Source organism: Callospermophilus lateralis, chromosome 2, assembly GCF_048772815.1.
Source record: "Callospermophilus lateralis isolate mCalLat2 chromosome 2, mCalLat2.hap1, whole genome shotgun sequence".
NCBI lineage: Eukaryota > Metazoa > Chordata > Mammalia > Rodentia > Sciuridae > Callospermophilus > Callospermophilus lateralis.
The window spans coordinates 43,302,277-43,328,681 of record NC_135306.1 but is presented as its reverse complement, the minus strand read 5'-3'; the positions used below and the strand labels follow the sequence as shown (position 1 = coordinate 43,328,681).

Genomic DNA, 26,405 nt, shown 5'->3' with positions numbered 1-26,405 from the left:
CATATTTTTCTATCCCTTATTCTCAACCTGAGTTGTCTTTATGTTTAATGTATAGCTCATGAAAATAGTACATGGTTACATATTTATTTTAATTCATTCTGAGTTGTTCAGTTTTTCAAACCATGTATTTTACATGTCTTCTGCCATCTTTTTTCTGTCTTTTCTCCACCATGATTTTCTTTGGCTTTATGTATTTTCATTTTATTCCTTTGTTTACTTACATTCTCTCTTGCCCTCCATGTTTAATAAAATTATATGTACTGTTTCCCTTCTTTTAGTGGTAATCCTTATATTTTACATTTTATAAGTCTAAAGTTAATCGTTCCTCATTCCACTGAGTGTGGTTCTCTGCAGATTATGGTATAAATTAAAGGAATTCAGAAACTCTTGCAGCTGGGAGAATGTGAGAAGATTATATTCACCATCTTTTCCAATAACCCAGAGGTCTCAGGCAATATTGTATTCCAATGTTGGCATGGTGACAGAAGTTTTCAATGAATTGACTCTGAATTTATAAGTCAAAGATAGAATAATGTTCCATTTCCCCCCAGTACTGTCCAGTTCCATAACTATGTCAGTTCACACGTATATAATTAAAGGATAGAAAAATAAGATATTAGGTTTCATCCTTTACTGTTCAATATTTCATTAGTCCAGCATTGTGCTCATTCCATTTGGGAAATGCTTGGAGCATTCTAAAGAAATTAGAATTAGTTTGAGAAGCAACTACCACCATACACAAGGACCAAGGGAAAAGCCATTTGGCAGATGTTCTCATTTCATTTTGAGGAAATTCATGTTCTATTCATGTTCTTTTCACTTTGAGGAAACTCAGTAGGAATTGGAGGAGAATGGCAGATTTATGATTAGTATATAGTTTATAGTTAATGTCAGGACTTCGGTGGGTATTAGATGTTAACAGTTCTTGCCTCTCCAATCAATTGCATAGGAAAATTATCTATATGTATAAAGGTATATATCGTGTGTATATACCTTTATTTTTACAGAAAAAATGACCATTTCTTTTGTCAGAATTTTCAAAAAGATACAAATCTTAAGAAAGATGGAAATCTAGTAGCCATCATTGTTTTTCATATCATAAAAACCAGCTGACTCCTAGCAAATGCCAGGTCTCATCTTTTGAAATTTGGTGTTCCGCTGTTCCTTGGGGAAAATGTGTGACCTCATTTTTGGTATTTGTCGTCTCTTTCAAAAGCTTCCTTCCTACCAGCTACGTTGACTATGACTGTGGACAGGGGAGATAATGTGACTATATCTTTCAGAAAGGTGTTAATTAAGGAAGAAGATGCAGTGATTTACAAAAATGGTGAGTACATGTTTCACTTCCTTCCAGCACCAGGGTGCGGGGCATCAGATAACATAGATGATGTACTGGATCATTATCCTGTTGTGGTTTTCAGGGGCAGATGTTTGCTGTAAAGCTACGATGATGCAAGTTTATTCAATTCTGGCTGATAGAAGCCTTCTTAGGTTCTCTGGCTACTTAAGTAAAGGGGGGGGGGGTTTCAAATGCACACTGTACACTCATGAATGTGCATGACATTCTACATAATAAAAGACCATCATCATATTATAAGGCCCAAATTCATCCATGTAAAATGTGAGATGGTTTGATTGCAAGGACAGATGAGGAAATAGGAGTGTTTGAGTACAACCTATTGTTCCTGCTTTTCTCTCTCATCAGGTTCCTTTATCCACTCTGTGCCTCGGCACGAAGTACCTGATATTTTAGAAGTGAACCTGCATCGTGCTGAGCCCCAGGATGCTGGAGTGTACTCCGCCAGGTACATAGGAGGAAACCTCTTCACATCGGCCTTCACCAGGCTGATAGTTCGGAGTAAGTGATTGTAAGGCCACCCCTCTGTGATGGTGTAGTGTTAGGGCTTTCAGTTATTTTATTTTATTTTTTGTATCAGGGATTGAACTACTGAGCCACATCCCCATCTCTATTCTATATTTGATTTAGAGGCAGGGTCTCTCTGAGTTGTTTAGCGCCTCACCATTGCTAAGGCTAGCTTTGAACTTGCGCTCTTCCTGTCTCAACCTCCTGAGCCACTGGGATTACAGGCATGTGCCACTGCACCCGGCAGGACTTTCAGTTTTAAGGGAGGAAACATACTCTTGTTACTTAATAAAAAAACAGGGATTGGTTGGAAAGACAACAAAGACTCTGAGAGAACTGATGAAAAAAATACCAACAAGCAAGTTCCAGGAAAGATGGAAGCTCAGCGGTGGGGGAATGGGGAGTGCTTTCTCTCTAGGATGCTGCCATTACTGTACCTTAGCTCCCACAATGTTCTTTCCTTTCAGATCTTGAATTCCCAGGAGAAAAGATGGGATCATCCTAACATATATCTGATTTCTATCAGCCTAGATTAAGGGGTTATGGGCAAGAGAGGAGCCACATGCTATAGACACCAGGGGCTCATGCTTGAATAGCAGAATCATTCCTATTAAAAGGGGGTTGCAGTGAGCAGGATAATCTCCTTGAAAAGTGTCTGCTATGGGGTGGGGTGAACTAGGTTAACCTCTAGTTAAACATTGTTTTCTAAAAATCCCACATTTTTCAGGTCATTTAACTCTCAAATATCTTTTCTTTCCTTCTCTCTTTCTTTCTTTCCTTCCTTCCTTCCTTCGATTGAAGCAGGAATGCTTTACCATTGAGCTATATTCTCAGTTATTTATATTTTTTATTTTAAGACAGGGTCTCAGTAGCCAAGGCTGGTCTTGAACCTGAGATCCTTCTGCCTTAGCCTTTCAATTAACTGGAATTACAGAAGTGTATACCACCACACTCAGCTAGTGAAAACATTTTTTACCTGTTATAACTATTGAAGTGGGACTTTCCATTAGCAATTTTTACATGAAATTTATCTACAGAAAGCAAAAGATTTGTCCTGGATTTTTTCCCTGCTCTTAGGAAAAAATTAGGTTAGTTGTGATATTAAATATTCAGGTCTTCGGGTCGAAGTACATGAACTGCTGTCATTCTTCCGAATACTATCTATGATTCATGAAGATAACACAACTTAATAAATAAGTTAATTCATTCAATAAATTAATTCATTCAGTACAATTGATCATAACTCTAGACCAAGCATTGTATTAGTGTTGAGAAGAGTACAATATAAATCCCTGTCTCTTGGGTAATTACCAGTCAGAATTACATATGGAATTAGATAAACAAATGTGAATGGCAAATAAATGATTTTTCATTCACTACATTTAGATAGTTTTTAGTCTGATTCACTCCCATGTTCCGGAAGAACTTAAGAGTCTAGGCTAAATGGGGATCCTTGTCTAGGAACATTAGAAACTTCAGATTGATACATGGTTGTTTGGCAGTGAAAACATTGGAAGGGTTTTCCTATTCTCTGTTCTCACTAAACCCCTATGCCAAGCAATTCTCCAGTGAACCTCAGCTGGGTATCATACAATTTAACTCAGTTCTGACTCTGTCTACCTGGAGGTGGCATCAGATCCCACCTGCTAAGGGCTGAGTTCCATGAAACTGCTCTCATCTGAAATGCCAACTGCCAGCCGCAGGTTATGGCTTGTGCTTCTGACTGGCTGGCTGTAAATCAAAGTTTCTCAAGATTCCTTCCTCAAGTTTGATTAATTTGCTAGGACAGCTCAGAGAAATGTTCACATTTACCAGTTTATTATTGAGAATATTACAAAGGAAACAAATGAGCAACTGCGAGGAAGAGATACATAGGGCACAGATACCCTCTAGGAACCTTTCAATGTGAAGCTCTCTGAACCCTGTCCTTTTGGATCTCATAGAGGCTCCCTTAGGCAGGTGTGATTATTTGAATCACTGGCCATTGGTGCCTTTGTGCCTGAATGTTGATCTCACACTGATGAACTTGGACTTGTGCCTACAGCCCTTACCCCCTTTCTGAAGATTGCGGGTGGGCGGGGTGGTACTGAGTGTCCCAACTCTTACATCATGCTTTGGTCTTTCTGGTGGTCAGCTCCTGTTCTGAAGCTGTTTAGGGCTTCCTGGCTGCCACTCACCTCATTAGCATACACAGGGAAGTCATTACTTTGGAGATTCCAAGGATTTTAGGAGCTGTGTGCTGGGAACCAGGGGCAGAGACCAGTTAAGTATTTTTTAGTATGTTACAACATCACAGTGGGATGAGCTTAAGTTGTTGGTTTTTTGTTTTTTTTTAATGTGAGAACAAATAAAATTTAGTGTAGATGAAAACTTGAAACCCACCTGAATTTTCAAGATAAAGCAAAAGACTTAAAACACATTTTTGATGTCCTGATTGCCTGGAGTGTGTGTTCTCTCCCCCTCATACTGTCAAGGAATTTTAATGAAACTGTTTAAGAAGCACTGCTAATATCTGAAATCAATCTAAGGAAGTTTGAATTGGGCCAAAATCATCCTATTTGAGAATATTTCCCCCAGTATGATTTCTTTGATATTAGTAAGAAATGAGGGAAGCTGAAGGCTTTGGTTCCCCTCATATAGCTGGAGAGTATCTTTCTGGGATGAACTGTAGCCTAGGAGCTTAAAAGATTTTGTATTAAAAATAACATTGGTGGGGCTGGGGTTATGGCTCAGGGGTAGAGCACTCCCCTCGCACATGCAAGGTCCTGAGTTCGATCTTCAGCACCACATATAAATAAATAGTTATTGTGTCCAACTACAACTACAAAAATAAATATTTTTAAAAATAACATTGGTTACATTTATTGCATTTCTTTTCAGTATAAATTTTCTCCCTGACAAAAAAATTTTCACAGTAGTTTTTTTCCTTTGTGCCAGGAATATTAAAATACAGAATCACAAGGTTTTGAAGAAAATCACAGATGCCTAATTGCATACTTGTTGGTTATCAACAAAGTCCTGACTTCTCCATCCCTAAGAGATCACCCTATTGTCCCCTGAAATTATTTTTTTCCTCCTTTCTGGGATCAGGAGTGAGTCTGGGTTAGCTCCATGGGTAGGCACAGGGCTGGAGGACAGTTTCATCTACACTGTCTGCCATCATTTTAAACAGCCTGTGGTCTGGCTCTTGAGAAATCATTAATTGTACAGACCCTTCCTCTCTTTATTAAGGAATATAAATATTGGATTTTCCACAATTTGTGGCTTTATTATGTGGAAGGCTGTAAGAAATGGTCTCTGTTGACAGGAGAGAATAATCTCTCCTGATTATTTTAGAATACCGATAGCCAGGCATCCTTGCCATAAGAGATGGTCAGGTTGCATCCACTATAGGCACAGGTCCAAGCTCACCTCTGTGAGATTAACATTCAGGGACAAAGACTAATTCCTTCTAAATGAGAAATGAAACCAAATTCCTGACCACAAAGCATCAATCCAGACCTGCTGGGTGTTTCTTATATAAGAAGGTATCCTCAGACCTCACGAACAACTTAAAATATCCAACTATTGGAGGGAAATAATCAGGAAAGATGATTCTTGAATTCCCCATCCTTGTGCTGTTGGCTTGTGTCTTGTTTCACTTGTTTGCTGTATACTTCCCAGCTCACAAAGGGGTGGATGCTCTAAGCCACTCCTTCCTTTTTAGCCTTATCCCTCCTTCATGTACTCAAGACCAGTGGTTCTCAAACTCTTGCGTACGTGAGGAACACTGCGAAGGCTCGTTAGGCATAGACTTTTAGGCAGACACCAGAGTTTCTCATTTAGTAAGTTGTGGGTAGAGGATCTGTCTGAGGTTTGCATTTCTATGAGATTCCCTGGTGACGGAGATGCTGCCTGTCAGGGATTACACTTTAAAAATTAAGGCTACAGTGTCCAATGGCACCTGCAGCTCCCTGAACATGCCAGACTCTTTGCCCATGCCTTGCCTTTGCCTGCCACAAGTTTTCCAGCCCCGTGCTTTTTGCTGCTAAGGTGGTCCTACAAATTCCACTCCTATCCCATGTCCTCTGGGAAGCTTTCATTTTTGCTCTCTTGTACCTGCAAGATAAGAGTTAGTATTTCTTGTCTTTGTTTCTATCATTAGTTACTGTTTAGATATATCTCCTATGTTAGACTATTAGGGTGAGGAGCAGAGGCTATTTTATCTTCACTTACCCATGTCCACTAAAATGATTGGCACATAATGGGTGCTCAGTAAATGTTTGTTGAGTGATTGTACTTTGCTCACCACCACCTTGTTTCTCATAAAAAAAGGATGCAAAGCTCAGAAGTGGGGACCTGAATGTCAGCACGTCTGTACCGCTTGTGTGAACAATGGTGTCTGCCACGAAGATACTGGGGAATGCATCTGCCCTCCTGGATTTATGGGAAGGACATGTGAGAAGGGTAAGTAGAGAGTCCTTGGTGAGTAAGCTGTGGATTTAAAAAGCAATCACTAATTGGATCTAGAATTCTAAATCTGGGCATCAAGACTGGACGCTAAGTGGCTTCTATTAGTCTATGTGCTGCCTTTGCAAGAATTAGAAAATGATACCCTTTCCAAAAGATGCTTTATCACCGGCCACTCTAAAGCTATAACGAATACACAAATCCATGATGCCTATAATGTGAATGTTATCACCTTGGTTTGTGCAGTGTATAACCTGTGAAACCGAGTGGCAGCCTTGATATCCTGTCTGTGAGGCTGTATGCTTCTGTGTAAAATGGGCCATAAATGTGTGCTCATCCTGCTCAAGGCTTGGCTGAGATCAGACCACCTTTTCTGTTCACCTGTCTGAGAGATTCCTTTAAAAAAAATCCTTCATTTCAAGTAGTTGTAATTGGACTCTCAATCAGCTTTTTTTTTTTTCCCCCAAAGCTTGTGAACTACACACATTCGGCAGAACTTGTCAAGAAAGGTGTAGTGGACCAGAGGGATGCAAGTCCTATGTGTTCTGTCTCCCAGACCCTTATGGCTGTTCCTGTGCCACAGGCTGGAAGGGTCTGCAGTGCGATGAAGGTATGCACCGGTCACTCCCTTGATGGTAGCATTCTAACTGGTGTGCAAAGGAGATGCATTTTGCTGGGAATCAAAGTAGGACCCACCTGGACAGCACAGTCAACCATCTGTTGCTGGGATACAGGGTTTTAAATCACAGATGTTTTCATTCAAGAGAAATGATGCTTTCATAACGAGACTGTGCATGTCATAGTGTATCTCAGACACATCACCTGGAGATTGTATTAAAACACAGGTTGTGATTTGATAGGTTTGGAATGGGGCCTGAGGTTCTGCATTCTAACAAGCTCCCAGATGCTTCTATTTCTGTTGAATTTTAGATCACTCTTTGAATAAGAAGATCTTGGAAGATGTGTGTGTTTGTTGTATATCAGTGAACCACAAAAATCAGTTTGGGGGTCAGATCCAAACCAAGGTTCAAAAATGAAAAAGTTATGATCTTATCATCAATGGACCTTATTCAAGCATTTGGTGATTACAGTTATCAAGTTAACTAACATCTCTGTTCCCTCACATAATTATCTTTTTGTGTCTGTGATGACAATATTTAAGACCTATTCTCTTAGAAAATCTCAAATGCACAATATAGTGTTTATTAACTGCAGCTACTATGCTGTACATCTTCAGAACTATTCATCCTGCAAAACAAACTTTACACCATTTGACCAACATCCTGCCCTCTCCCACCCCCAGTTGATGGTATCCACTATTGGACTTTGCTTCTATGAGTTTGACTTTTTTAGATTCCACTTATGAGAGATCATGTAGTCTCTGCCCTGCTGTGCCTGGCTTATTTCATTTACATCATATCTTCCAGATTTAACCATGTTTTCAAAAATAACAGGATCTCCTACCATTTTTAGGGATGAATATTCCTCCTGTGTGTGTGTGTGTGTGTGTGTGTGTGTGTGTGTAATGCTATAAGGAATATGGGAGAGCACATACCTTTTTGAGATATCAATTTCATTCCGAGAAAGTAAGATTACTGGATCACATGTGTTATGGTTTAGATATGAAGTGTTCTTCAAACGCTCATGTGTGAGACAATGCAAGAAAGTTTAGAGGTGAAATGGTAGGGTGATGAGAATTTTAACCTAATTAGTGTGTTAATCCACTGATAGGGATTAACTGAGTGGTAACTATAGGCAGATAGGGTGTGACTGGAGGATTTAGGTCACTGGGGATGTGCCTTTGGGGTTTATATTTTGTCCCTGGTGAGCAAGAGCTGTCTCTCTGCTTCCTGATTGTCCTTCCCTAAGCTCTTGAGCTGTTTTCCTTCATTGTGTCCTTCTGCCCTGACATTGTGCCTCATCTTGGGCCCAGAGCAATGGAGCCAGCCATCCATGGACAGAAACCTCCGAAACCGTGAGCTCCAAAATAAACATTCTTCCTCTAAAATTCTTCTTGCCAAGTGTTTTCATCACAGTAGTGAAAATGTTGACTAAAACAATATGGGAGTTCTATTTTTTATATTTAAAAGGGATTTCCACATTGTTTTTCATATTTACTTTCCTATCAACAATGTGCAAGGGCTTCCTTTTCTCTATATCTTCACCAACACTCACCTCTTGTCTTATTGATAATAGTTATTCTAACAGGTTGTGATAGTTCATTGTTGAAATGTGCTTCCCTGACAATCAGCGATATCAAGCAGTTTTTCATATACATGTTGGCCATTTGTATGTTATCTTTTGAGAAATGTCTATTCAGATTCTTTGCCCATTTTGGGGGCATTTTTAAAGTTTGTTCTAATTAGTTATATATGACAGCAGAATGAATTTCAATCATTATACACAAATGGAGCACAACTATTCATTTCTCTGGTTGTACATGATGTAGAGTCACACCATATGAGCAATCATACGTGTACCTAGGTAATGATGTCCTTCTCATTCCACCATCTTTCTTGCTCCCATGCCTCTTCCTCTCCCCTCTATCCCCTTTGCCCAATCAAAGTTCCTCCATTCTCCCCATGCCTCCTACCAATTATAGGTCAGCATCCACTTATCAGAGAGAAGATTCGGCCCTTTGGGTTTTGGGGATTGGCTTACTTTGCTTAGGATGATGTTCTCCAACTCCATTCATTAACCTGCTTTGCCCATTTTTAATCAGATTAATTTCTTGCTTTTGAGTTGAGTTCCTTATGTATTGGGAATATTAACCCCTTATCAGATGTATAGTTTGGAAATACTTTCTCCTATTCTATTCATTGCTTCTTCACTCTGTTGTTTCCTTTGCTGTGTCAAAGATTTTTAATTTGATGCAATCCTATTTGTCTATTTTTTGCATTTGTTTTCTGTACTTTTGGGATCATGTCAAAATAAAACTAAACAAAATTGCCCAGACTGGTGTCAAAAAGATTTTCAGAATGTTTTCTTCTAGTAGTTTTATAATTTCAGGTTTTATGTTTTAGTCTTTAATTTACCTTGAGTTGATTTTTGTATATGGGGAGAGATGGAGATCTAATTTTTTTTCTTGTGGTTATCTAGTTTCCCAGCATCTTTTGTTAAAGAGATTATCCTTTCCCCATTTTGTGTTCTTGGTACCTGTGTAGAATCATTAGACAGTAAATACGTGGATTTATTTATGGGCTCTCTGATTCACTGACCTACATGTTTATAGTACTAAGTACTGTAAACAGTGCTTCACCACTGAGCTACACCCTTTGCCCCTTTTATTTTTAATTTTGAGACAAGGTCTCGCTAAGTTGCCCTGGTTGGACTTGACCTTGCTATCCTCCTGCGTCAGCCTCCAGTGTTGCTTTGATTTCTTTGAGGAATGTTGATTTTGTTTTACTTTCATAAGCAATTAACTAGGTAGAACTTGAGCTGCAAACTTTGACTCTTAGTCATCAGGTCAAACTCAGTCAGCTCTTTAATCTTTAGCTGGGCTACTTTGAATCGGTCCTGAATGTGTATGATTCAAGGGTCAGCCAAAGATTTGAGTCGTCTCTCTGATTCTCCCTTTCTGAGGTTTTCCCTCTTACTTTCCAGTGGCTGTAGTTGTCCCAGCTCTGTTCTCTGATTTGTCAGGCCAGTAAGACTACAGGTTTTCTTCAGAGTTTTAATCACCCTGTGTGGTGTCAGTTGTACCCAAGAATTAAGCAAAAAGCTGAAAAATGAGAAACATACCATTATGTCTTTCAAATTTCAGTTTCTCTGTTTTTCTTTCTTTTTTCTTTTTTTCTATGTTTCAGTGTTTTCAATTATTTTTTTTCTGGTAGGAACTTATTCAACTCTTTGGAAGCAGAACTCTCCAACGTTTTAAGTTCCTGGTAATTCACATCAATCACATACTACCTTATATGAATCAGCACAGTTGATAGCTGGGAGGGAAAACTAGAACCAGTTACTCTCAGCCTCAGTTTCCTCCTTTCCCCGTGTTAACAGTGGTTGTGATGTCTTCGTTTACAGCATGCCTCCCTGGTTATTACGGGCCAGATTGTAAGCTGAGGTGCAGCTGCACTAATGGGGAGATGTGCGACCGGTTCCAAGGGTGTCTCTGCTCTCCAGGATGGCAAGGGCTCCAGTGTGAGAGAGAAGGTAAAGCAAGGTAACACTGTAGACAGGGGCATGCTCACTGCGTCTCCACAGAGCTGTCCTGGTGGGGCTCTTGTCCCAGAATCCTCCCACTACTTCCATTTCCCTCCAGAAGTTAAGAAGAATTTATTGTAAAACTTAAAAACTAGCATTCAAATTCTCTTCTTTGGTCCTTATTCTATCTTTAAATTCCTCTTTCCACCAGGAGGAAACCCTGTTCTCTTTGTCACATAGCAAGTGAGGACGGGCCCTAGAGAGCTTGGTGGTCTCTTTTTCCTTCCCTGGAACCAGGCATTCCCCTGAACTGCATAACAGGGAAAGAGTTATTTGGAGGGATTTGGACAAAGCATACTTTCAAAAAGAGAAAAAAAATGAAACAGATAATAAAGGTTAGACTCAAAATGAGATTTTAAATAATCCTACTTCAGAAATTACCCTAGAGTAGAAGTCACCATATTCAGATTCACAGGTCAAATTCAACCCACTGTTTTTAATAGCTTTCTTGAGATATAATTGTTATTCCATAATGCTCACTTTTTAAAATTAATTTTAATTTATATTTGACAGCAGAATGCATTACAATTCTTATTACACATATAGAGCACAATTTTTCATATCTCTGGTTGTATACAAAGTATATTCACACCAATTTGTGTCTTCATACATGTACTTTGGATAATAATGTCCATCCAATTATAATCTACAGTTAATGTTTTTGAAGTTTATTTAGAATTGTGCAATTATAACCATAATCTAATTTTAGGACATTTTCAACATGCAAAATCCAAACCTCTTGTATTCATTAGCAGTAACTTTTATTATCCCCTCCTAGTATCTGACAATCATTAATTTACTTTGTCTGTAAAGATTTTATGCCAATAAAAAAAAGAATCATATGATCTTTTGTAGCTAGCTTCTTTCATTTCCATTACCTTATTTTTAAGTTTGTGTTATAGAATGTATCAGTATTTAATTCTTTCTCATTTTCTATTGTTATTGTAAATAAAAATTATATTGGAACACAGCTACACCTGTTAATTTACCATATATAGACACTGGCTGCTGTTATGCTACCAGGGCAGACTGTACAGTTACTACTACAGAGAATGTGGCTTGTAGAGCTAAAAATACTTGCTTTCCTTACAGAAAGTTTGCTAATCAATACCCTCAAAATATGCTTTTTTTAAAATTGAGAAGCATCCCTTTTATATATTTTCAAATTTAAAAAATATAAAAAATGTTACTTCTTCAATCATAATTTTTAAAAAAGATATACATTTAGTGAAATCTACACCCAGATTAAGACAGTCAGAGTCTTTTCTTTTGTTAGCTTTGAAATCAGAAATATAGGGAGGAGGATAACAAAAATTGGTTTTCCCAAAGGCTTTTCAACTCTTTAGCTTTATACATTTTCTTTTTTCTAAGTCTGGACTTAGCAGCAGGGCAGAGATTAAGTGCTGAGACGGGAAGGAAATGCCTTAGGTACCAGGGAATTGAATTGAAAACGGGCAATTCATAAGTTACAGAATTTGGATTTTGTACTTTACTGCTTCCTTTCTGTTCTAAGGTTCATGCTGCAAAATGTATGTTTCTGCTTGGGGAACCCTAACACAGGTTTGCACTCTCCCTAAGTCCCTGCTTTCAAAGAGCAGCTCCCTTCCACTATTCCCCACTCCTAAAGCACATCCCCTTCACCTCTGATCAACTTCAAAAAATGCAAGAATAAAGGAATGGAATGCTTTTAAAGTGTCAAAGTACTTTTTAAAAAATTCCTCCTTGAATAGCTACTTAGATTCTAAAATTCTGTAGCTTTTCTAATCATCTATCCATGTCTATCCATGTCAATTTAAGCCCGAGAAATGAGATATTAGGATGAAATATCAATATTGATGTATTTACCTTGACTTCACCTTTTCCCACCACCAGTATGCAGGAGCACATAAATTACTGCTGCTCTTAGGGCACCTCTGTCTCCTGTTCTATTTTACTAAGTGTTAGACAAGTTTTGCTTATAAGCAAAAATAATTAAAATGGTTTCAGCACCATAATGAAAGCACAAATAACCAGGATGAGAGAAGACTTCATGGATCAGCAAGGCCTTTTATTCAGCAGTGGAATAAGGCATCAGAGGGGCTCATTTTCTGGGTAGAAAACAGCCACTGGTTATAAGAGGGGCCTGGGTTTTATAGGTTACACTGAGGTGTGACTTAATTATGGACAGAACATGTCAGTTTGGGCACTTAGGAAATAGGTTATGAGAATTTGAAACTTGTTTTTACTGGGCAGGAATGGAGGGTCTCAGTGCTTACCTTTTTTCCTCCAGGGATTATTGTATAGTAAAGGATCAAGGTTTATCCAGGGACTGCCATTTTTAGGATTGATGTGTGCTTCCTTCTCAGGATTTTCTTGTCACTGGGAAAGGATTTATTGGGAAAGGATCAATGGTTTGCCTTCTTCCTCCTTCCCTTCTCCACATTGTGTTGGGGCGATCAGTTCCCATATCCTTCACTGACCTATGCCAATCTGTTTTCTGTGCTATACCAAAATGCCTGAAACTGGATACTTTATAAAATAGACTTCTTTAACTGAAATTTCAAGATCCGGTGGTCCCATCTGTTTGGGCTCTAGTGAGTTTCATGGCAGATGGCAGGAGTGTATACAGAAGAGATCACATGATATGGCAGGAAGGCAGAGAGATTTCGGGATCAGGCTCACCATTTTTATATTAACCTACTCTTGAGGGAACTAAACGGGGTCCCAAAAGTACCACTTTAACACCTTCTGAGATGGCACCCCTAATTTCCTAATTATCTTGTATTAGATCCCAACACTTAAAACCCAACACTGAGGATCAAGTTACCAGCAGAGGAACCTTTGGGGGGCACACTTAAGCCATATCCCATGCATACTAACAATGGATCATTTAAATCACAAATGGCAAGTTTCCCTAAGACCCTGAAGTTCAGAATGATATAATTGCATTTCAGCATAATTCATTCTCTACTGTGCAGATATTAGGCAAGGAAGTCTGAGCCCCTTACCTTTGTTAATTCCAGAGACATGTTTTTCCCTTCATTATTGGCAGCACTACTTTGGAGTTGGCTGCTGACTAGAATTTGATTTTGAGAAGTTACATTTCACATCACTTCTTTGAACTGTTTATTATTTAAATCACATTTTCCTTCTAATTTATGTGTCACTTTTAGACTTCCCAATCAATGAGATAGTTTTCATTTACCCCAACTAAGAATAATGCTGTTGATCAGCAACATTGTGTGGTCATTTGCTAAGTGGAAGAAACTAGAATTTGCCTTTTGGTTTTGTAATAATACTCTTAATAAGCAAGACAGGGACTGAACTGCAAGGTCAGGGGAAGATGTGGCCATGATGATCATTTTAATATTGAGACTCCTTCCCCTAGGTTCACTGAGGGAACATAGTCCTATGGTGAAGACTGTAGACACTAGATTTATAAAGGGCTAGGCTTGATTCTGGCCTCGGAGCCTGTGTCTCCTCATCTATAAAATGGAGATCACAATAGCACCCACCTCACATATTTATTATGTGATGATAAAATATTTTTAAATCTCTTGCACTGTGCATGACTTGCTGAACTAGGTATTTTTATTATTATTATTATTATTATTGCTGCTGCTGCTGGGTTCAGGATCAGATTTCATGGCTCTCTTTTCTTCATTCAGGCATGCCAAGGATGACTCCAAAGATAGAGGATTTGCCAGATCATATAGAAGTAAACAGTGGTAAATTTAATCCCATTTGCAAAGCCTCTGGCCGTCCACTACCTGCCAATGAAGAAATGACCTTGGTGAAGCCAGATGGGACAGTGCTTCAAGTAAGAGCCACTTTTAATCTGCCTTCCTGATACCATGAGATTGTTTCAGTATGGTAATCACTCTCTCAAGGCTAGATTTTCACTCAGTGTTTACATCCTCCTTGGCCAGCATGCTTTGATAAAATGCCATATTCTGGTGGATGCAGAACAGACTCAGAGCAGCTCACTAGTTTCTTCTGCATGGCCAGTTCTGCAGTGTGAGGTTGGGAATATGCCACCATTGCGGGGTCAATGGAGCTGAGTATCAAGGATGGAAGGTGTCCTACAGAACTGTCCAACTCTGTGTGGCGAGCTGGATGTACATACCACACTGTGCATACATGCCACACTGCAAGACTCTGCCCTCACCATATCCCCACATTGGTAACTCCTCATATTCAGGAAATGTAAGGAAATGTAAGGTGGCCCGTACATTCATGTACTACTAGGACATGGAGTTTTACTGACTTGTCTACTCCTATCATGCTTTTCAGAGCAGCAATTATGGGAGTATAGAAGAGGAAAGTTCAGCATGATCCATTTGACTCTACATGGAAAGGTCTTGAATCTCCTTTTCACATCTCCACTTCAGAAACCACGCTCCCCAGAACCCCTTAGATCTGAGTGCCTTTCTTAGGATTCCCTGTACATCTTCACTTTGCTCTCCTAGTTAGGGCTGTGCCACAGCACTTCTATTTTGCTGGATAGGACTGATCTAACTATCCAACGTCTTCCTTTCTCTCTCCCAGCCATTCCAAATGTAAAGGAGAAAGGAGCCATTCTAAATTTTTTCATGTTATAAGCAATCCTTGGAAAGTTAATGGCTTAATTAATTAATAGAAAGTTATAGATTTTGAAATAAAGATGACCGAAAAATCAACTTGACTAAAGACAGGTATGAGGGACCTCTTGGGAGCAGGGTATATAAAATTCTCTGTTACCATTGTCCACACATCAAGTGTTCCTAATCTCAAACAATGCATTAGATAGAAGAAACTAATGGACAGTTCCCAAAAATCTTGTTGGCTTTACCATGAGCTAGTAGAAGTAATGCCCACTTTCCAGTAACAGTGAATTATACTATTCTAACTTCTTCTTTTTTTTTAATCCTTTATTTTTATTTTAAAAATTTTAACTGATACATAAAATTATACATGTACATAGGTCACTGTATGATACTTTGATACATGTATACATTGTATAATGTTCAAATGAGGAGAAGTGCATCCATATTCTCATCAAACACTACCCAAAGTCAGCTTACTGGATAATAGAATCCCAAATCTTTTTTCTATCTAATCATAGAATTGTGTGTGCATTCTTTCTCTCTTATTTGTTTATTTACTTACTTATTTTTTGTGGTACTGGGATTGAACATAGAGCCTTTTTCTTGCTAGGCAAGGGCTCTTTAGTACCTCTTTTTTTTCTTTTCTTTTCTCTATTTCCTTCCCTTCCCTTCTCTTTATTTTTGGTATTGGAGATTGAACCCAGGGGCACTTGATTACTGAACTATATCCACAGACCTTTTTATTTTATTTTGGAACAGGTTCTCACTAAGTGGCTGAGACTGACCTCTTACTTGTGTTGCTCTTGCATCAGCTTTCAGGATAGCTGAGATTACAGGCCCTCTCCACCAGTCCCAGCTAATGTAGTACCTGTTAATCAACATCTTCACATCCTTCCTCCCCTCTACTCTTTCCAGCCTCTGGTAAACATTTTACTCTCAACTTCTGTGAAATGAACTTTTTTTAGACTTCCCATAGAAGTTAGATCATGTAGTTCTTGCCTTTTTTGTGCATGAATTATTTCACTTAATATAATGGCCTCCAGTTCCGTCCAGGTTATCAAGAACGACAGGATTTCAACCATTTTATGGCTGAATAGTATTCCATTGTGTCTACTGCCATATTTTCTTCATTCATCAGTTGTTGGAGACAGGTTGTTTCCATTTATTGGCTATTTTAAATAATACTGCAATAAACATGGGTGTGCAGATGTCTCTTTAACATAATGAGTTCATTTCCTTTGGATATGTACCCAATAGTGGAATTTATGGTATTTCTATTTTTAATTTTTTTGAGAAACCTCTATACTGTTGTCTACAATGGCTATACTGATTTTCATTCCCACCAAAAGTGTCCAAGCCTTTCCTTTTCTCCACATCCTTGCCAACACTTGGCAAGGTTATGCTTTTTTTTTTTTTATCAGACATTCTAATGGGAATGAGGTTTGAGAACTCAGTGGTGAGTATAAGCTAGAAGAACAAAATGAAAAATATAGGGAGACTCACAGCACATCTCTAATGACCACTGAAGTTTAGTATTATTTCATGTACCTGTTGGCCATTTGTATGTTTTCCTTTGAGAAATGTCTACTCGAGTGTATCATCCACTAATAATCTCTTGTCAGATATATAGTTTACAAATGTTCCCTCTTATATATAGCTTGTCTTTTCACTTCAATGACTTTTGACCTCTGTTGAGGTCAAAAGCTATCTACTATGATGTAATTGCCTATGTCCAGTTTTGCTTCTGTCTCCTGGGCTTTGGATCTTCTCAAACCCTGCCCAGGCCTATGTCCTCAAGAACTTCCTTAGTATAGTCTTCTAGTAGTTTCATGGATTTAATGATTACTTCATTTATTAATTATTATTCCATTTTAATTCGGTTTTTCTATATTTTTGTATATGATAGAGAGAGTAGTTTTGTTCTTCTGCATTTGGATATCCAATTTCCTCAGCACCACTTACTGAAAAGACTGTCTTTTTTTCCAATGCAAATTCTCAGAAATTAAGTCAAGATCAGTTGGCTGCCGATGTGTGGGCTTACTTCTAGGCTCTCTATATGGTTCCATTGGTCTATGTGTCTAATTTTGTGCCAATACTAATGCTGTTTTAAAATTTGTAGCTTTGTAGTCTAGTTTGAAGTCAAGTAGTGTAAAACCTCCTACTATATTCTTTTTGCTCAGTATTTCTTTGGCCATCTGTGGTGTGTGTGTATGGTTTCTTAAAATTTTAGGATTTTTTAAAAAAAATTCTTTTAAGTTATACATTGTCAGTAGAATATATTTTGATATATTTTTACAAACAGCACTTCTTATTCTAATTAGGATCACAGTCTTGTGGTTGTACATAATGTGGAGATTCATTGTGGTGTATTTATGTGTGTATTTAGGAACTTTAAGTCAGATTCATTTCATTGTCTTTCCTATGGAATAACATTGGTCATGTAATCATATATGCACATAGGAAAGTAATGTCTGATTCATTCTACTGTCTTTCCTATTCCCATTTCCCCTCCCTTCTCTTCATTCCCCTTTGTATAATTCAAAGTACTTCTATTCCTCTCTACCACCAACCTTGCCCGCTTATTGTGAGTTAGCATCTACATATTAGGGAGAACATTCATCCTCTGGTTTTTTGGGATTGGCTTATTTTACTTAGCATGATAGTCTCCAGTTCCATGAATTTACTGGCAAGTGCCATAATTTCATTTATCTTTATGGCTGAGTAGCATTCCCTTGTGTATGTATACCACATTTTCTTTATCCATTCATCTGTTGAAAGGTACCTAGGCTGGTTCATTGTTTAGCTCTTGTGAATTGACCTGCTGTAAACATTGATGTGGCTGTGTTACTGTAGTATACTGATTTTAAGTCCTTTGGATATATGCCAAGGAGTGGGATAACTGGGTCAAATGATGGTTCCATTTCAAATTATCTGAGGCATCTCCATACTCCTTTCCAGATTGGTTGTACCAATTTCCAGTCTCACTAGCAATGTATGAGAGTCCCTTTTTCCCCACATCCTCACCAACATTTATTATTACTTGTATTCCTGATTGTTGCCATTCTGACTACAGTGAGATGATATTGCAGTGTAGTTTTAATTTTCATTTATCTAATTGCCAGAGATGTTGAACATTTTTTCATATATTTGTTGACTCCTCATATTTCTTCTTCTGTGAAATGCCTATTCAGTTCCTTTGCAAATTTATTAATTGAATTATTTTTATGTGTGTGTTAATTTTTTTAGTTCTTTATATATCCTGGAGATTAATTCTCTATTTGAGGTGCAGGTAGCAAAGATTTTTCTTTGCACTTTTGGAGTCTTGTTGAGGAAGTTCCTAAGTCAACATGATTCAGTGTTGGGCCTACACTTTTTCTAGTACATGTAGGGTCTCTGGTCTAATGCCTAGGTCTTTGATCCATTTTGAGTCAAGTTTTGTGCAGAGTGAGAGAGGGGTTAAATTTTATTTTGCTACATATGGATTTTCAGATTCCCCACACCATTTGTTGAAGAGACTATGTTTTCTCCAATGTATATTTATGGTGCCTATTGTCTAGTATGAGATAACTGTATTAATATGGGTTTGTCTCTATGTCTTGTTTTCTGTACTATTGGTCTTCATGTCTGTTTTGGTACTAATACCATGCTGTTTTTGTTGTTATAGCTCTGTAGTATAGTTTAAGGTCTGGTGTTGTGATGCCTCCTGCTTCACTTTTCTCTCTAAGGACTGTTTTGTCTATTTTGGGTCTCTTATTTTTTTCCAAATGAATTTCATGATTGCTTTTTCTATTTCTATGAAGAATGTTGTTAGTATTTTAATAAGAATTGCATTAGGGGCTGGGGATGTGGCTCAAACTGTAGCGCGCTCACCTGGCATGCGTGTGGCCCGGGTTCGATCCTCAGCACCACATACAAACAAAGATGTTGTGTCCACCGAAAACTAGAAAAAAAAAAAAAAAAAGAATTGCATTAAATCTATGTAATGGTTTTGGTAGTGTGGCCATTTTGACAATGTTAATTCTGCCTATCCAAGACCAGGGAGATCTTTCTGTCTTCTAAGGTCTTCTTCAATTTCTTTCTTTAGTGTTCTGTAGTTTTCATTGTAGAGGTCTTTCACTTATTTTGTTAGATTAATTCTCAAGGATTTTTTTTTTTGAGGCTATTGTGTATGAGATAGTTTCCCTAATTTCTCTTTTGGCTGATTCATCATTTGTGTATAGGAAAACAATTAATTTATGGATGTTAATTTTATATCACATTACTTTGTTGAATTCATTTATGAATTCTACAAGTTTTCTGGTGGAGTTTTTGGGTCTTCTAAATATAGTATCATTTTGTCAGCAAATAAGGATAGTTTCAGTACTTTTCCTATATATCCCTTGAATTTCTTTTTTAAAAATTTTAAGAATACCTATTATTTTTTAGTTGTAGCTGGACACATTATCTTTATTTCATTCTTATATGGTGCTGAGGATTGAACCCAGGGCCTCACACATGCTAGGTGAGCGCTCTACTGCTAAGCCACAACCCCAACCCCATGGGCACTCCCCTTTAATTTCTTTCTTTGGCTTAATTGCTCTGGCTAGAGTTTCCAGGACCATGTTAACTAGAAGAGTTGAAAAAGGGCATCCCTGTCTTGTTCTAGTTTTTAGAGGGACTGCTTTTAATTGTTCTCCATTTAGAATGATATTGGCCTTGGATTTAACATATATAGCTTTTACATTGTTGAGGTATATTCCTACTATCCCTAGTTTTTCTAATGTTTTGAGCATGAATGGATGCTGTATTTTGTCAAATGCTTTTTTTTTTTTGCATCTATTGAGATAATCTTGTGATTCTTGTCTTTATATCTATTGATGTGGTGAAGTACATCTATGATTTCCATATGTTGAAAAAACCTTGCATTCCTGGAATGAAACCCACTTGATCATGGTGCACTATCTTTTGAATGTGTTTTTGTATGCAATTTTCCAGTATTTCATTAACATTTTTGCATCTATGTTCATCAGGGATATTGGTGTGAAGTTTTCTTTCCTCGATGTCTTTGTCTGGTTTGGGAATCAGGATGATACTAGCTTTCATGAGATTGGAACGTTCCCTCCTTTTCTATTTCATGGAATAGTTTGAGGAGGATTGTCGTAAATTCTTCTCTGAAGTTCTGGTAGAACTTGTTGAGATTTGCCTGGTTCTGGGCTTTTCTTTCTTGGTAGACTTTTGATGACATCTTCAATTTCATTGCTTGAAATGAATCTGTTTAAATTTTCTATGTCCTCCTGGTTTAATTTGGGTGGTCATATGTCTCTAGAAATTTGTTGATATCTTCAAGACTTTCCATTTTCTTGGAGTATTAAATTTTCAAAATAGTTTGATTGTTCTCTGTATTTCAGTGGTGTCTATGGTGATATTTCTTTTTTCATCACAAATTTTAGAAATTTTTCCTTTCTTTTGGTTAGCATGGCTAAGGGCTTATCAATTTTATTGATTTTTTTCCAAAAAATCAACTTTTTATTTTGTTGATCTCTTGAATTGTTTTTTTTTCAATATCAATTTTATTCATTTCAGCTCTGATTTCAATTATTTCCTTTCTTCTATGACTTTTGATGTTGATTTGTTCTTCTTTTTCCAGGGCCTTGAGATATAATGTTAGGTTATTTAATTGGTGACTTTCTATTCTTGTAATGAATGAACTCAGTGCTATAAACTTTCTTTTTAAAACCACCTTCATAGTGTCCCAGAGATTTTGATATGTTGTGTTGATGTTCTTATTTACCTCCAAATATTTTTTAATTTCATCCCTGATTTTTTTCTGCTATCCATGGATAATTCAGTATCATATTATTTAGTCTCCAGGTATTAGAATAGCTTCTATTTTTTTGTTATGTCATTGATTTCTAATTTCATTCCATTATGATCTGCTAGAATGCAAGATATTATCTCTATTTTTTTGTATTTGCTAAGCATCAGTTTGTGGCCTAAAATGTAGTTTATTTTAGAGAAGGGTCTATGTGCTGTTGAGAAGAAAGTGTATTCAGTTATTGATGGATGAAATATTCTATATATGTCTGTTAAGTCTAAATTATTAATTGTATTTTTTAGTCCTATAGCTTCTCTATTTAGTTTTTGTTTGGAAGATTTATCCAGTGATAAGAGAGGCGTGTTAAAGTCACACAGTATTATTATGTTGTGGTCTATTTGATTCTTGAAATTGATAAGGGTTTGTTTGAAGTACACAGATGCTCCATTGTTTGGGGCATAAATATTTATAATTGTTATATCTTGTTGGTGTATAATTCCCTTAAGCAGTATTAAAAGCCCTTCTGATTAACTTTGGTTTAAAGTCCACTTTATCTGATATGAGGGTAGAAACCCGTGCTTGTTTATGAGATTAATGTTTCAGATTTGATGATGAAATGAAAACTTCCACAATAAATAAAAACGAAAAGAATTCACAACTAGAAAACCTTCACTACAAAATATACTCAATAAAATATTTCATGAAAAATAAAACTGAAAACCAGCAAAGGGAGGATGATCACCTGGTTTTCTAGTGACACTCTGGGTCATGTGGTGAGCCTCTGCCAGGTCAGTTTTTCAGACCCAGCTAGAATTATACAGGTCTGGGTGCGTGGGTTTGGACCCATACCCACTGGCCATGGAAACACGGTAGGAAAAGATGGTGGCTGTCCCTGCTCACTGGGAGATGCGCCACATCTTTCTCACACAAAAACAAAGCACAGCTCACTGTGTGCTTGATAATGTCCCTGATCACTGTCCTCTCTGTTTTAAGACATGTCTTAGTGCCATCCAAAATGTGGGTTCTCTTAATCTCCCTCTCTGACTTGCCCATGGTGGATGGCATCAGCTGTTGGTGCCAGCAATAAAGACATCTGATCCTAGGATTTTTTGGATAGACTTTTCATGACTAATTCAATTCCTTATTGTTATTAGTCCGTTCAGGTTTTCTAATTCTTTATAATTTAATCTTAGTAAGGTATATGTATCCAGGAATTTTTCCATTTTGTTGGTGTATAATAATGTCTAATGATTGTTGACATTTATATGGTGTTGGTTGTCTCCTTTTTCATACCTGATTTTATCTGAGTCAGCTTTTTAGTTCCTAGTCTGGCTAAGGGTTTGTTAATTTTTTAAATCTTTTCAAAGATCCAGTTCTTCATTCATTGATTTTTTTTCTGCATTCTCCTTTTCAGTCCCTATTTAATTTATTTCTGCTCTGATCTTCATTATTTCTTTCCTTTTACTAATTATGGGTTTCTTTTGTTTTGTTTTTTCTAGTTCCTTGAGGTATAGTGATAATTTGTTCAAGACCTTTCTGTTTTGATTACTATGAACTTCCCTTTTGATACTGCTTTATCCCATAGGTTTTGGTATATTAGTGCCATTTTCATTTGTTTCAAGAAATTTTTAAATTTCCTTAATTTCTTCCTTGATTCATTGGTTTTTCAGGAGTAAGTTGGTGAATTTTTATGTGTTTATATAGTTCCAAAGTCTTTCTTGTTATTAATTCAAGTTTAAAAGCATTGTGACTAAAAAGACATGACTTTAGTTTTTAAAAAATGTGTGGAGGCCAGGTATCATGGCCCATGCCTATAATCCCAGCAACTTGGGAGGCTGAGGCAGGAGGAATCACAAGTTCAAGGTCAAACTTAGCAACATCGTAACACCCTAAACAAGTTAGTGAGACCCTGTCTCAAAATAAAAAATAAAAAGGGCTGGGGATGTGGCTCAGTGATTAAGTGCCCCTGGGTTCAATCCCTAGTGTGAAAAAGTAAAATGTTGAGACTTTTTTGAGGCTTAACATACCATGATCTATCCTGGAAATGTTCCATTTTCTGTTCTGATGGGGGAAAAGTGCACTGTGGCAACTGTCGGATGTAGAAACTGTTAGATGGAAAGTCTGTTAGGTCTATTTTGGTCATAGTTTTTTGAATTTTTGGCCTGGATCATCTGTCCATTTCTGGAAGTCCCCTACTATTATTGTACTGAAATATATCTCTCCCATTAATATTTAATATAGTTTTCTAATATTAATATTTGCTTTATATATTTAAGTGCTCCACTATTGGATTGAGTGTATGTTTGTCTTTACAAGTGTGTGTGCATGTGTGTGTTTGTGTGTGTGTGTAAAATTTCCTCTTGCTAAATTTACTAAATTCATCATTATATCCTTGACTTTATGTTGACTTTATTTATTGCTTTTGATTTAAACTCTATTTACCTGAAATCAATATGGTTACTCCTGCTTTCTTTTGGATTCTGTTTGCATTGCATCTCTCCATTTTTAGTCCTCACGTGTCCTTTAAGGTGGTGAGTTTCTTATAAGCAATATATATATTTGGGTCTTTTTTTTCTCATCCATTTTGCTGCTTTGTCTTTTAATAGCAGAATTTAACCCATTTACATTGAAGGTAAGTTTTTGATAAGTAAGGTATAACTATTGCCATTTTGTTACTTGTTTCTTTCTCCTTCTTTTATGGTCTTCCTTTATGGCTAATTGATTTTCTCTAGCAGTCTGCTTTGATTCATTATTTTTGGTTTGTCTAATAAGGACTTTTGCTTTGTGGCTACCATGAGACTTACAAAAAATAGCTTTTAATTATAACCAGCTATTTGGAGTCATAGCGACTTAAAATTATTCAGAAATAGAGGATAATAAACAAAGAAAAAAGATTAAAACACTAATAAAATTTTTTATACTTCTTTCCACATTTGAATTTTTGTTGTCTTATACTTCTACGTTGCTTATCTCTTGATATATTAATATTTATTATTTTAACTGTTTTAGTCTTCACACTGAAGATATGAGTGATTTAGGTACCATGTTTGCACTGTTAGGGCATTCTGGATTCATCTTTGAATTTAACAGTGAGTTTGTTTCTCTTTTGATATTTTCCCCTTACTGGTTGGTGTCTCTATTTTATAGTTTGACAATCCCCTCTTGCATTCCTTGTGGGATAAATTCTCTGATTGGTGGTGATAAATTCTCTCAGATTGTTTTGGAATGTCTTTTTCTCCTCCTTGACGTCTAAAGGATAACTTTGCTGAGTAAAGCATCCTTGGTTGACAGTTCTTTTTCCCTTCCCTAGTGTACAAATCTCATCCTACTAATTCCTGTCCTAGAAAGTTTCTGCTGAGACGTCTTCTGTCAGATGTATGGGGACACCTGTATGCATTATGTGTTTCCTTTGTCTTCATGAGAATTCTTGTGCATGCTAGGCCCGTGCTTTACTACTGGGTTACATCCCTGGCCCTTTTATTTTGAGATAGGGTCTTGATAATAATTTTCTCAGGCTGGTCTCAAACTTGTGATCCTTCTGCCTCAGCCTCCTGAGTATCTGGGATTCCAGGTATGTGCCTCTGCATCTGGCTGAAAATTCTCTTTGACCCTTGAGAATTTCATTATAATATATCTTGTGGTAGATTTGGTTGAGTTAAATCGAACCAGTGAGCTTTCATCTTCCTTACTTAGACATTTGTATCTTTCTCTGGGTTTGATAATTTTTCTGTTATCAGTGTGAATAAATTTTGTACCTCTTTGATATCCTCAAGTCTTTCTTGAACCCCAGTAACCTAAATATTTTCTCTCAATACTATCCCAAAGTTCTCATAAGCTTTCCTTATTTTACATTTTTCCCCATTTTTTCTCCTCCATATCCACACAGCCTGTGTTCAAGCTTACTTATTCTTTTTCTGTTCGATTTATTCTGATACCTTCTTCAGTATGTCTTCATTTTTGTTCTAAGAGCAGGTACTATGATCTCTCTTCGGGTTTCCTTTAGCTCTTGTGACAGGAGTCTGGTGTGTGAATAGCTCTTCAAATTGATTTCTCTGGGGAAACAATTGCTGGAACCTCCTACTCAGCTGCCATCTTGCTCTCCACCCATAGCTTGGTAACCCTACCTGTCCCCCTTTCTACAGAAGTAGAGACTGGCAGGGTGAGGTTAAGTAGCTGAGGAATTTATCAAAAGTAACCAAGGTCCATGTGTATTCAGATCCCTGACTTTTTCCATGATACCACACCCAACAGTTCCTCAGATACTTAGGAAAACACTTATCCTCCCACCCAGCCATCTTGGTATAAGACCAGAAAGGAACAAATGCTATCAGAAGCAGTTTAAAGGGAATTAGACTCCTCAGTTGTGTTTACCTCACACTCCCAAACATAAATACAACAGCAGGATCTGAGAGGGCATCCATCCAATATAAACGTTCAGGGCTACTACAATAGCTTTGGAAATAAGCCATAATTATATTAGCATTACATTTAGCTACTTAATCTCTCCTAGAAAACTTATTAAACAATGAGATGGGGGTCAGTGTTTTGGACCTTTGTGTTTATGACTCCCTAGAAGTTTAAATTAATTTTTTTTTTGTACGTGACTATTTCAGCCAAAAGACTTTAACCATACAGATCATTTCTCAGTGGCCATATTCACCATTCACCGGATTCTCCCCCCTGACTCAGGGGTTTGGGTCTGCAGTGTGAACACAGTGGCTGGGATGGTAGAAAAGCCCTTCAACATTTCTGTTAAAGGTAAGCTTCATTTTCCATGGGAAGATCTTACACCCCTGATGCATGGTGTTTATGTATTGCTGGGGAACCAAAATACTTTTGAGGTATTTTTTAGGATACTGAGTCTTTTTTATTAAAATCATGTCCATGAAAGTAGAATAAAAAGATCAAGAGTATACTTTTTGAAGTCACATAGCCTTGGGTTTGAGTTTTGCCTCTAACAGCTGGTAATCTTGTATGTGGTCTTGAACAAATGAACTTAACCTCCATGAGCCATTCTTTATAAATGAAGCTTATTTTCTCAACCCCTGAGAGTTATTTTATCATCATTGTTGTGACATTTTTCAGTAAGTTTTCTCAATAAGTTTAGCTTCATCATTGTGACTTCCTACTCATCATGAAGAATGATTTGGAGAATCTGTTTGGAAGATCACTCACTTAGTATGAAGCTATTTTAAAAATTAACATGAATGATTGTTCATGAATTCAGAGTTGTGGACATTCTTCCTGTTATAAATTGGTATTTCAAATTTTTTAGTTAACCTGAGTGAATATGTATACATTTGTGGCTTGAAGGGAAACAATAAATTAGAGGTAAATACAAATTAACTTGGCTGGTCATTCATAGACATAACAAGGAATTTTATATATGAAAGTGACGTATGAACTCATTTAGACAAAAATACCTAATAGCTGTCTGGTATAAATTCTATAAATGGCACTGATATTACAATATCTAAATACTTAGTCATTGCATACTTCATCTTATTTAATCTTTGCAAGAGCCTTGGAC

At 37.2% G+C, this 26,405-nt stretch overlaps 1 protein-coding gene across 2 annotated transcripts in view; it reads left to right on the top strand.

Annotated features, from left to right (window-relative positions):
* Positions 1-26,405, top strand: part of Tek (TEK receptor tyrosine kinase) — a 110,943-nt gene that overhangs the window by 49,828 nt on the left and 34,710 nt on the right. For both annotated transcript variants that reach the window (XM_076845930.2, XM_076845929.2), the window contains exons 3-9: positions 1,217-1,327; positions 1,706-1,858; positions 6,179-6,310; positions 6,783-6,923; positions 10,337-10,465; positions 14,164-14,315; positions 25,489-25,633. In XM_076845930.2, coding sequence (XP_076702045.1) covers positions 1,217-1,327; positions 1,706-1,858; positions 6,179-6,310; positions 6,783-6,923; positions 10,337-10,465; positions 14,164-14,315; positions 25,489-25,633 — 963 coding nt within the window. The remainder of the gene's footprint in view (positions 1-1,216; positions 1,328-1,705; positions 1,859-6,178; positions 6,311-6,782; positions 6,924-10,336; positions 10,466-14,163; positions 14,316-25,488; positions 25,634-26,405) is intronic.